General features: G+C 40.0%; 1 protein-coding gene across 1 annotated transcript in view; it reads left to right on the forward strand.

The window, feature by feature from the left end:
- LOC123764810 (DNA-dependent protein kinase catalytic subunit) overlaps positions 1 to 14,040 on the forward strand; it is a 746,996-nt gene that overhangs the window by 47,583 nt on the left and 685,373 nt on the right. Inside the window, exon 3 of the mRNA XM_069302649.1 lies at positions 10,237 to 10,414. Coding sequence (XP_069158750.1) covers positions 10,237 to 10,414 — 178 coding nt within the window. The remainder of the gene's footprint in view (positions 1 to 10,236; positions 10,415 to 14,040) is intronic.

A 14,040-nucleotide genomic window follows, 5' to 3' on the forward strand; every position in this document is an offset into this window, starting at 1 on the left:
TATCAACAAACTCGCCTTCCGAGGTAACCCTTGCCTTCCAAGGCAACCCTTGCCTTCCAAGGCAACCCTTGCCTTCCAAGGCACATTTTCAGAGCAAATACTGCTCGTATTCCGAAAAACTCGTATTCGGAGACACTCATATTCCGAGGTACCACTGTACATAAATTTGTGTGTAATTACCTAAGTGTAGTTACAGGATGAGAGCTACGCTCGTGGTGTCCCGTCTCCCCAGCACTCTTTGTCATATAATGCTTTGAAACCACTGACGGTTTTGGCCTCCACCACCTTCTCACTTAACTTGTTCCAACTGTCTACCACTCTGTTTACAAAAGTGAATTTTCGTATATTTCTCCGGCAGCTTTGTTTCGTTAGTTTAAATCTATGACCTCTTGTTCTTGAAGTTCCGAGTCTCAGGAATTCTTCCCTATCAATTTTATCTATTCCTGTTACTATTTTGAACGTAGTGATCATATCGCCTCTTTTTCTTCTATCTTCTAGTTTTTGCATATTTAATGCCTCTAATCTCTCCTCGTAGCTCTTGTCCTTCAGTTCTGGGAGCCACTTTGTGGCATGTCGTTGCACCTTTTCCAGTTTGTTGATGTGCTTCTTAAGATATGGGCACCATACAACCGCTGCATATTCCAGCTTTGGTCTAATAAAAGTCGTGAACAATTTCTTTAGTATTTCTCCATCCATGTATTTAAAAGCAATTCTAAGGTTAGAAAGTGTAGCATAGGCTCCTCGCACAATGTTCTTAATGTGGTCCTCAGGTGACATTTTTCTATCTAAAACCACCCCTAGATCCTTTTCTTTATCAGAATTCTTTAAAGATTTCTCACATAATTTATAGGTTGTGTGGGGTCTATGTTCTCCAATTCCACATTCCATAACGTGTGGGTGGAAAGTGTTGTTTTTATTTAAAGAATATGAGTACAGTACCTACAGTGTTTATTAATCACTTCATATTTAAAAAATAAAAATATTGCCAAACATCATCATCTTTGATGCATCTTTATTATTGTTCCAGTTACCCAATGGACCTTTTATACAGTAGATTGATCAACCCATCCTCTGAATTGACAGTACGTTTTAATACTAAGTGTAATAGGTACATTTCCTGACTGTCATACATAGTACATAGTTGCACTTATGGGACTGGTACATTTATCTCCCCATTTATTTCTCCTCGTTTTCTGTTAAGACACTCAGAATTTTAGGATGAAGTTTTAAAGTTCAGTTTGCTATACACAAGTTTTAAATATCAGCAATTTCTTTTTCAATTTTATTAAACAAATTGAGATTTTATACAAAATTTGAAAATACCCGAGTTACTTTACAATTTATTTAAATATTTTAGTTTTGTTTTATTTGTTTTATAAAACTGTAATATCAATATAGCTATAGGTTAAGTAGTAATTGTAATTAACCCTTAAACTGCGCAACGCGCCTGCAGGCTCACGTCTGGTTTGCGCAACGCGCCTCCGGGTATTTGTATTTTTCACGTTCCATTCAAAACTCCCGCGGCTACATGGGGTTCACATCAGCTTCCTCAGGGCTCTTGTAAACAGACGCCATCTTTAAAAAAAATCGTGGTCCACATTCCCGGGTGTGGGAGCCTCAGTAGTGTGTGAGCAACCAAGGCTGGCGCTCGCAGCATGAGCGCACAGCACTGCTGTTCAGCATGTGACCACAGCATCGCCAAATAATGTCAAAATATATATATAACTTGTATTATTTAGCTATGATAGTGTTATATTAGAGCCTGAGTGTGATAATGACTGGGGACAATGTTCAAATATCAATGATTCAATGCTGTTCACGATGTTCACAGCGCTAGCCACAGCACCACAGCATTATTTCGTTCATCTAGTTATCTTCAAATGATTTCTTAGGTTCCTTTTCAAAATAAACGTGTGGTCAATTATTCATTTACAGGAATTAGTGACCAGGATTGTGATAATAGCAGGATTGTGGCTATAATTAGCGTTGTGCGTAGTATGTGGAAGGAGGAATTTTGATGAGGGAGGGAGGGCGAGAATTGAGGTAGCCTCATCGTGTGTGTGGCTGCCACTCTTGTTTTGCTCACCATACTAGCTTAGTGGTTCGCTATGGGCAACACATATGTACATGGGTATATATAGTGTGTGTATATAGAGTAAGAACAGCAACCGGAGAATGTTGAGAGAAGCTATTTTGGTGAGGGAGGTGACGTAATCGTAGCGTCGTCTGCTGTGTGATTTTTCATGCAGTGTATGGTGGCCACTGTACTGTTTGGACACAATACCGGCTTACTTGCATAGTTCTGGTAAATAAAACATGTAGATAGGTATATATAGAACATGTGTAATAAGAGCAATAACAATATGGTGGGAGGAGCAATGTTGGCGAGTAAGATGTTGGAGTGAGGGAGACTGGCTGGGTGTGGCTGCTCTCACTCGAGGTGTTCTGAATGTGTTCATGGCCAAATGCTGCTATTGGCCCATATGAGGCAGCTGCTATTGGCCCATATGGGGCAGCTGCTATTGGCCCATACGGGGCAGCTGCTATTGGCCCATATGGGGCAGCTGCTATTGGCCCATACGGGGGCAGCTGCTATTGGCCCATACGAGGCAGCTGATATTGGCCCATACGAGGCAGATGATGTTGGCCCATACGAGGTAGCTGCTATTGGCCCATACGAGGCAGCTGATATTGGCCCATACGAGGCAGCTGATATTGGCCCATACGAGGCAACTGATATTGGCCCATACGAGGCAGCTGATGTTGGCCCATACGAGGTAGCTGCTATTGGCCCATACGGGGCAGCTGATATTGGCCCATACGAGGTAGCTGCTATTGGCCCATACGAGGCAGCTGATGTTGGCCCATACGAGGTTGCTGCTATTGGCCCATACGAGGCAGCTGATATTGGCCCATACGAGGCAGCCGATATTAAGAACATAAGAACAAAGGTAACTGCAGAAGGCCTATTGGCCCATGCGAGGCAGCTCCTATTCTATAACCACCCAATCCCACTCATATACTTGTCCAACCCGTGCTTGAAACAATCGAGGGACCCCACCTCCACAATGTTACGCGGCAATTGGTTCCACAAATCAACAACCCTGTTACTGAACCAGTATTTACCCAAGTCTTTCCTAAATCTAAACTTATCCAATTTATACCCATTGTTTCGTGTTCTGTCCTGTGTTGATACTTTTAATACCCTATTAATATCCCCCCGGTTATGTCCATTCATCCACTTGTAAACCTCTATCATGTCACCCCTAACTCTTCGCCTTTCCAGTGAATGCAACTTAAGCTTTGTTAATCTTTCTTCATATGAAAGATTTCTAATTTGGGGAATTAACTTAGTCATCCTACGCTGGACACGTTCAAGTGAATTTATATCCATTCTATAATATGGCGACCAAAACTGAACTGCATAATCTAAATGGGGCCTAACTAGAGCAAGATATAGCTTGAGAACCACACCAGGTGTCTTGTTACTAACGCTGCGATTAATAACTTTATTTACTTATCTATGTTCTTTAATCCAAGTGTCCGATTTGCCTTATTACGAACATTTATGCATTGATCCTTTTGTTTTAAATTCTTACTAATCATAACTCCCAGATCCCTTTCGCAATCCGACTTCGCAATCACAACACCATCTAGCTCGTATCTTGTAACTCTATCATCATTACCTAACCTCAGAACTTTACATTTATCAGCATTAAACTGCATCTGCCAATCCTTTGACCATTTCAAAACCCTATCTAGATCAACTTGAAGTGATAGTGAGTCCTCCTCCGAATTAATTTCCCTACCGATTTTCGTATCATCGGCAAATTTGCAAATGTTGCTACTCAAACCTGAATCTAAATCATTTATATATATTATAAACAACAGAGGTCCCAGGACAGAGCCTTGAGGCACTCCACTTACAACATTTTCCCACTCTGACTTGATTCCATTTATACTAACTCTCTGTTTCCTTTGGTATAGCCATGCCCTAATCCAGCTTAATATAGCACCCCCAATACCATGAGCAACTGTACTCATATATTGGCCCATACTAGGTAGCTGCTATTGGCCCATACGAGGCAGCTGCTCTTGGCCCATACGGATCAGCTGCTATTGGCCCATACGGATCAGCTGCTATTGGCCGCTGCATATTCCAGCTTTGGTCTAATAAAAGTCGTGAACAATTTCTTTAGTATTTCTCCATCCATGTATTTAAAAGCAATTCTAAGGTTAGAAAGTGTAGCATAGGCTCCTCGCACAATGTTCTTAATGTGGTCCTCAGGTGACATTTTTCTATCTAAAACCACCCCTAGATCCTTTTCTTTATCAGAATTCTTTAAAGATTTCTCACATAATTTATAGGTTGTGTGGGGTCTATGTTCTCCAATTCCACATTCCATAACGTGTGGGTGGAAAGTGTTGTTTTTATTTAAAGAATATGAGTACAGTACCTACAGTGTTTATTAATCACTTCATATTTAAAAAATAAAAATATTGCCAAACATCATCATCTTTGATGCATCTTTATTATTGTTCCAGTTACCCAATGGACCTTTTATACAGTAGATTGATCAACCCATCCTCTGAATTGACAGTACGTTTTAATACTAAGTGTAATAGGTACATTTCCTGACTGTCATACATAGTACATAGTTGCACTTATGGGACTGGTACATTTATCTCCCCATTTATTTCTCCTCGTTTTCTGTTAAGACACTCAGAATTTTAGGATGAAGTTTTAAAGTTCAGTTTGCTATACACAAGTTTTAAATATCAGCAATTTCTTTTTCAATTTTATTAAACAAATTGAGATTTTATACAAAATTTGAAAATACCCGAGTTACTTTACAATTTATTTAAATATTTTAGTTTTGTTTTATTTGTTTTATAAAACTGTAATATCAATATAGCTATAGGTTAAGTAGTAATTGTAATTAACCCTTAAACTGCGCAACGCGCCTGCAGGCTCACGTCTGGTTTGCGCAACGCGCCTCCGGGTATTTGTATTTTTCACGTTCCATTCAAAACTCCCGCGGCTACATGGGGTTCACATCAGCTTCCTCAGGGCTCTTGTAAACAGACGCCATCTTTAAAAAAAATCGTGGTCCACATTCCCGGGTGTGGGAGCCTCAGTAGTGTGTGAGCAACCAAGGCTGGCGCTCGCAGCATGAGCGCACAGCACTGCTGTTCAGCATGTGACCACAGCATCGCCAAATAATGTCAAAATATATATATAACTTGTATTATTTAGCTATGATAGTGTTATATTAGAGCCTGAGTGTGATAATGACTGGGGACAATGTTCAAATATCAATGATTCAATGCTGTTCACGATGTTCACAGCGCTAGCCACAGCACCACAGCATTATTTCGTTCATCTAGTTATCTTCAAATGATTTCTTAGGTTCCTTTTCAAAATAAACGTGTGGTCAATTATTCATTTACAGGAATTAGTGACCAGGATTGTGATAATAGCAGGATTGTGGCTATAATTAGCGTTGTGCGTAGTATGTGGAAGGAGGAATTTTGATGAGGGAGGGAGGGCGAGAATTGAGGTAGCCTCATCGTGTGTGTGGCTGCCACTCTTGTTTTGCTCACCATACTAGCTTAGTGGTTCGCTATGGGCAACACATATGTACATGGGTATATATAGTGTGTGTATATAGAGTAAGAACAGCAACCGGAGAATGTTGAGAGAAGCTATTTTGGTGAGGGAGGTGACGTAATCGTAGCGTCGTCTGCTGTGTGATTTTTCATGCAGTGTATGGTGGCCACTGTACTGTTTGGACACAATACCGGCTTACTTGCATAGTTCTGGTAAATAAAACATGTAGATAGGTATATATAGAACATGTGTAATAAGAGCAATAACAATATGGTGGGAGGAGCAATGTTGGCGAGTAAGATGTTGGAGTGAGGGAGACTGGCTGGGTGTGGCTGCTCTCACTCGAGGTGTTCTGAATGTGTTCATGGCCAAATGCTGCTATTGGCCCATATGAGGCAGCTGCTATTGGCCCATATGGGGCAGCTGCTATTGGCCCATACGGGGCAGCTGCTATTGGCCCATATGGGGCAGCTGCTATTGGCCCATACGGGGGCAGCTGCTATTGGCCCATACGAGGCAGCTGATATTGGCCCATACGAGGCAGATGATGTTGGCCCATACGAGGTAGCTGCTATTGGCCCATACGAGGCAGCTGATATTGGCCCATACGAGGCAGCTGATATTGGCCCATACGAGGCAACTGATATTGGCCCATACGAGGCAGCTGATGTTGGCCCATACGAGGTAGCTGCTATTGGCCCATACGGGGCAGCTGATATTGGCCCATACGAGGTAGCTGCTATTGGCCCATACGAGGCAGCTGATGTTGGCCCATACGAGGTTGCTGCTATTGGCCCATACGAGGCAGCTGATATTGGCCCATACGAGGCAGCTGATATTGGCCCATACGAGGTAGCTGCTATTAAGAACATAAGAACATAAGAACAAAGGTAACTGCAGAAGGCCTATTGGCCCATACGAGGCAGCTCCTATTCTATAACCACCCAATCCCACTCATATACTTGTCCAACCCGTGCTTGAAACAATCGAGGGACCCCACCTCCACAATGTTACGCGGCAATTGGTTCCACAAATCAACAACCCTGTTACTGAACCAGTATTTACCCAAGTCTTTCCTAAATCTAAACTTATCCAATTTATATCCATTGTTTCGTGTTCTGTCCTGTGTTGATACTTTTAATACCCTATTAATATCCCCCCGGTTATGTCCATTCATCCACTTGTAAACCTCTATCATGTCACCCCTAACTCTTCGCCTTTCCAGTGAATGCAACTTAAGCTTTGTTAATCTTTCTTCATATGAAAGATTTCTAATTTGGGGAATTAACTTAGTCATCCTACGCTGGACACGTTCAAGTGAATTTATATCCATTCTATAATATGGCGACCAAAACTGAACTGCATAATCTAAATGGGGCCTAACTAGAGCAAGATATAGCTTGAGAACCACACCAGGTGTCTTGTTACTAACGCTGCGATTAATAAATCCAAGTGTCCGATTTGCCTTATTACGAACATTTATGCATTGATCCTTTTGTTTTAAATTCTTATTAATCATAACTCCCAGATCCCTTTCGCAATCCGACTTCGCAATCACAACACCATCTAGCTCGTATCTTGTAACTCTATCATCATTACCTAACCTCAGAACTTTACATTTATCAGCATTAAACTGCATCTGCCAATCCTTTGACCATTTCAAAACCCTATCTAGATCAACTTGAAGTGATAGTGAGTCCTCCTCCGAATTAATTTCCCTACCGATTTTCGTATCATCGGCAAATTTGCAAATGTTGCTACTCAAACCTGAATCTAAATCATTTATATATATTATAAACAACAGAGGTCCCAGGACAGAGCCTTGAGGCACTCCACTTACAACATTTTCCCACTCTGACTTGATTCCATTTATACTAACTCTCTGTTTCCTTTGGTATAGCCATGCCCTAATCCAGCTTAATATAGCACCCCCAATACCATGAGACTCTATTTTTTTAATCAGTCTTTCATGTGGCACTGTATCAAAAGCTTTGCTAAAGTCAAGGTATACAACATCGCAATCCTTACCACTATCAACTGCCTCAACAATGCTAGAATAAAAAGATAACAAATTTGTTAAACATGAACGGCCATTTATAAAACCATGTTGCGACTCAATTATTAATTTATGTTTTTCAAGATGAAGACGAATTTTATTTGCTATTATAGATTCGAGTAACTTTCCCACAATAGACGTTAGGCTAATTGGTCGATAGTTAGACGCAAGTGATCTATCTCCTTTCTTAAAAACTGGTATCACATTAGCAACTTTCCAAAACTCTGGCACTCTGCCTGACTCTATTGATTTATTAAATATGGTTGACAGTGGGTCACAAAGCTCCTCTTTGCATTCTTTAAGCACCCTAGCAAACACTTCATCCGGCCCTGGGGATTTGTTTGGTTTGAGTTTTACTATTTGTTTAAGAACATCCTCCCTGGTAACTGCTAAACTCGTCAACCTGTCCTCGTCCCCACCCACATAGACTTGTTCGGCTGAAGGCATATTGTTAAGTTCCTCTTTAGTAAATACAGATACAAAATATTTATTAAAAATACTACTCATCTCTTCATCACTATCTGTTATTTGACCTGTCTCAGTTTTTAATGGACCTATCCTTTCCCTAGTCTTAGTACGATATAACTGAAAAAACCCTTTAGGATTTGTCTTTGCTTGCCCTGCTATGCGAACTTCATAGTTTCTTTTTGCTTTCCTTATCTCTTTTTTAACATTTCTAACCAGTTGTACGAATTCCTGTTCTAAAGAGACCTCCCCATTTTTAATCCTTTTGTACCAAGCTCTCTTTTTACCTATAAGGTTCTTCAAATTCTTTGTTATCCACTTTGGGTCATTAGTATACGATCTATTCAATTTGTATGGTATACTACGTTCCTGTGCTTTGTTTAGAATATTCTTAAATAAGTTATATATTGAATCCACATCGAAATCCCCATTTAAGTCACCTATCGCTGGGTTCATGTCTCGCTCCAAGACCGGCCCACACCCCATACCCAAGCCTTTCCAATCAATTTGACCCAAAAAATTTCTTAGGCTATTAAAATCAGCTTTTCGAAAATCTGGCACTTTAACAGAATTTTCTCCTACTGGTCTATTCCATTCTATGCTAAATCTGATTTCTTTGTGATCACTGCTCCCTAGCTCACTCCCTATTTCGATGTCATTAATTTGCGTTTCCCTGTTAGTTAACACTAAATCTAAAATATTATTTTCCCGTGTTGGTTCCTTAATGTGTTGCGTAAGAAAGCAATCGTCAATTAATTCTAGAAAATCTTCTGCTTCACTATTCCCTGTTTTGTTCAACCAGTTTATTCCGCTAAAATTAAAGTCACCCATGACATAAATACTGTTAGATCTAGATGCTCTAGATATTTCATCCCATAGATGCTTTGCTTCCATTCTGTCTAAATTTGGTGGCCTATATATTACTCCTATTATTGGCCCATACGAGGCAGCTGCTCTTGGCCCATACGGATCAGCTGCTATTGGCCCATACGGATCAGCTGCTATTGGCCCATACGAGGCAGCTGATATTGGCCCATACGAGGCAGCTGCTCTTGGCCCATACGGGGAAGCTGCTATTGGCCCATACGAGGCAGCTGATATTGGCCCATACGAGGCAGCTGCTATTGGCTCATACGAAGCAGCTGCTACGCGGTGTTCTGAATGTGTTGATGGTGAATGTATATAGTGTGTAAATAGATTGTATATATACACAAATTAGCATGGTACATAGTAAATATGTGCTGCATATGTGTACACAAGTTTCATGCACGTAACACAGTGTCTACGGACAGTACGGATGTTGTACTGCGATATTATAGTGTACGTGTTCATTATACATTGGATTGGCACATAAAAACAATGAAAATGTATTTGGAAAGGTGCGGAAAAAATGAACGAAAATATATTCGCGGCAACTCGTGTGCCCCGCCCCGAGCACCCCACCGCCCCCGAGAGCTTACGGCACGGGCGCACGGGGAATGATGACGTCACGCCCCAACTTCCGGACCCCATAGCAGCCAAAGTAAGTACAATCTCGACTTTTTTTTTACATACCCATACTGAGTAAAGGGTTTTTGACACTTTAAAAAGAAAAAAGAATTTTTTCCAGAGAATTTATTTCCTGCGCACTGCGGGGGTGTCACATTTGGAGGCAACGCAGTTAAGGGGTTAAGAAGCAATAAAATGCTTACCTTCAAAAGCTAAGATGGTTAGGTTAGGTAGTGGTTTTCTATTTAGCTTTTCAGGTAAACTCAAATATTCACAATATATTTGACAGTACAATTTAATACTAAGTGTAAATAAGTACAATTCCTGACTGTCACACATAGTACATAATTGCACTTATGGGGCTGTTACATTTATCTCCCCATTTTTGGAGGACAGGCTGAGATTGATATAGGTAGTAAATTATGGTCAGGAATGCATCTTCATAAGGATTATGCTATAAAGTTCCTTTTTAGCACTGCTTCGGTTAACACTCCCTTTTTCAGGAATGCATCCCAAGCATTTGACGAAGTATGGATGTACTTAATTTGTATCGTGTTATGCCATTTTGACCTCTAGTCTACTTTCATATCCTACAATTATCACTTTGCATTTTCAGAAATATACTTTGTTCCTGTACAATGTGGACAAGTCCAACAAAGTTCGTCCAGTGGCACTTGATGTGTTCTGCAATTTATTGCATAAATGTGGATCCCACATAAGTGTTGAAGATATAAATGCAGATCAGTTTATTGAGAGGCTCTGTCTTGACATACGAAGTCCAAAGGGTTCTACAGGTAAAGTACAGTTAAAGTTATCTTATTGATTAGATGCCGGGTGACCATTTTTTCAATTTGTTCTAATTTATTGGTGTCGGGGACTAAAGTAGTGTATGTAACATCTTACCTTCCATACTCCTTTAACCCTTTAACTGCGCAACGCGCCTGCAGGCCCATGTCTGGGGTGCGCTACGCGCCTCCAGGTATTTGTATTTTTCGCATTCCATTCAAAACTCCCAGGGCTACATGGGGTTCACATCAGCTTCCTCAGGGCTCTTGTAAACAGACTCCATCTTTAAAAAAAATCATGGTCCACATTCCTGGGTGTGAGAGCCTCAGTAGTGAGTGAGCAACCAAGGCTGGTGCTCGCAGCATGAGCGCACAGCACTGCTGTTCAGCGTGTGACCACAGCATCGCCTAATAATGTCAAAATAAATAAATTAAATAAATATATATATATATATCGTACCTAGTAGCCAGAATGCACTTCTCAGCCTACTATGCTAGGCCCGATTTGCCTAATAAGCCAAGTTTTCCTGAATTAATATATTTTCTCTATTTTTTTTCTTATGAAATGATAATGCTACCCATTTCATTATATATGAGGTCACTTTTATTTTATTGGAGTTAAAATTAACGTGGATATATGACCGAACCTAACCAACCCTACCTAACCTAACCTAACCTATCTTTATAGGTTACGTTAGGGTAGGGAGCCGAAAAAGTTAGGTTAGGTAGTCGAAAAAACATTAATTCATGAAAACTTGGCTTATTAGGCAAATTAGGCCTTGCATAGTAGGCTGAGAAGTGCGTTCTGGCTATTAGGTACGACACACACACACACACACACACACACACACACACACACATATATATATATATATATATATATATATATATATATATATATATATATATATATATATATATATATATATATATATATATATATATATATATATATAATATAAATAAATAACACCTGTATTATTTAGCCATGATAGTATTATAGAAGAGCCTGAGTGTGATAATGACTGGGTACAATGTTCAAATATCAGTGATTCAATGCTGTTCAAGATGTTCACAGTGCTAGCCACAGCACCACAGCATTATTTCGTCCATCTAGGAATCTTCAAACGACTTCTTAGGTTCCTTTTCAAAATAAACTTGTGGTCAATTTTCAATCAATCCATTTACGGGAATTAGTGACCAGGATTGTGGTTATAATTAGCGTTGCGCGTAGTATTGTTGAAGGAGGAATTTTGGTGAGGGAGGGAGGAAGGGAGAGAATTGAGGTAGCCTCACTGTGTGGCAGCCACTCTTGTTTTGCTCACCATACTAGCTTCGTGGTTCGCTATGGGGAACACACATGTACGTGGGTATATACAATGTGTGTGTGTGTCTGTATATAGTGTAATAACAGCAACAGGAGTATGTTGAGTGGAGCTATTTTGGTGAGGGAGGTGACGTCGTAATCGTAGCGTCGTCTGCTGTCTGCTTTCTCATGCAGTGTATGGTGGCCACTGTACTGTTTGGACACAATACCGGCTTACTTGCATAGTTCTGGTGAATAAAACATGTAGATAGGTATACATAACATATGTAAATAGTGTAATAAAAACCGTAACAGTATGGTGGGAGGAGGGGTGATGGCGAGTACGATGTTGGAGGAGAGAGGGAGGACTGGCTGGCTGGGTGTGGCAGCTCACACTTGCAGAGTTCTGAGTGTGTTTATGGTGAATGTATATACTGTGTGACAGTATATAGTGTGTAAATAGATTGTATATATACATAAATTAGCATGATACATGGTAAATATGTGCAACATACATATACACAAGTGTCATGCACGTAACACAGTGTCTTCGGACAGTACGGATGTTTTGCTGCCATAATATAGTGTACGTGTTTATTATACATAGGATTAGCATGTAAAAACAAATAAAATGGATTTGGAACTGTGTGCAAAAAATGAACAGAAATATATTCGCGGCAACTCACACGCCCCGCCCCAGGCGCCCTACTGTTTTTTTTTTTTTTTTTTTTTTTGAGATATATACAAGAGTTGTTACATTCTTGTTCCGGGAGCGTACATCACGGGTGAACGGGGAATGATGTCGTCACACGCCAACTTACGGACCAAAGTAGCCAAAGCAAGTACAATTTTGAATTTTTTTGGACATACCCATTCTGAAGGAAGGGTTTTTGACACTTTAAAAAAACAAAAGAATTTTTTTGAGAATTTATTTCCTGCACACTGGGGGGTGTCATATTTGGAAGCCGAGCAGTTAAGGGGTTAAAGGTTTTTGCATGTTCTCTCTGATTGGTGTTTGTTGATCTTGTATGCATGTCATCTCATTCTATATTTTGTCATCCAGGAATTCTAACCTCATCTATATTCATAAATACAGTGTCTTTGTTCTGGGAGTTTATTTTGTTGCTTACCTTTTAACTCTCTAATTTTGCTACCCTGTATATTCTATTTTTTGTTGTAATAAGTGATAACTATTTTTTCATCATTGCACCATCTATGTTCTCAAATATTACTCATAGGATGACTGTCATTACAGAGGCCTCGCTCTCCTATTGATATAGTCCTGATGTAATATGTGTAAGTCACTGCAAAGTTCCTCTTCCTGTTTTTCATTAGTGTACTGTTGCAGAGGCAGTAGGTAACATGGAAACCTATACTCATTTGTTTCCACTCCAGTGCTAAATGTTTTTCCACAAAATTTCATCAATCATCATTTACTCCAGTCACTCGGCCTGTCATGTTGTGTTGTTGATAAAGCATTCTTTTAGAATCCTTTGGGATGTTAACATCACATTCACACACACATACTGTATATGTAACTTTGGATTGTTTCTGGTACGTTATTGATATAGACTTTAAACATTATTGTGGCTAGTACTGATCACTGTGGCACTCCCCCATTACATAGTTACTCCAGTCTGATAACATTTGTTTCCCTCATCTTTGTGTGTGTTATATGTGCTAAATTGTCCCTCTTCTACTCCAGTGTCTCGCACTCCTCCCAGCTGTTCCAGCTTCTTAAGCAGTGTTTTTTGTGGGACCCTGTCCAATAATTTACTTTTAAACTGTTGGGTAGTATGTTGTTGGTTTCCAAAGATGTGTAGACAAGTAGGTGCCATGGAGTTTTATTTGTAGTAGTAGTATTTATGTGCCTGCACTGCTGCTAATCTTCATCTCCTGTCGTATCATTATTGAAGGCATTGCACCTCATCCAGACCTATTTTGCTTGTCTTAACAATAGGTTCATACACCTCCTTGATACGGTGATGAAATTTGGTTGGATTTGATTTCCCATTAATAGGGACATGAAGTTTGTTAGGGTTATTGCAGTCCCCATAGGCCATCATCTTCCTTGAGGTACAGCCCACAACAGTTGCCTAACTCCTGAGTATCTATGGACCATTTGGTGTACAGAGGCATAAGGTATAAGAAAATGCATACAAACCTCTCCCTATCTGGGAATTGAACCCATTGACCATTTTAATATTAGCCAACTTTGTTGACCACTTACTAGTGCGTACAGAAATTGGCTCGTACTGTGGACCTTCATGTTGGACCATGCTTGTATTAGTGCCAACTTTATGAAACAGATGTTTCATATGGGTAGTAT

This window comes from Procambarus clarkii, chromosome 48 (genome assembly GCF_040958095.1).
Source record: "Procambarus clarkii isolate CNS0578487 chromosome 48, FALCON_Pclarkii_2.0, whole genome shotgun sequence".
In the NCBI taxonomy this organism is placed as follows: domain Eukaryota; kingdom Metazoa; phylum Arthropoda; class Malacostraca; order Decapoda; family Cambaridae; genus Procambarus; species Procambarus clarkii.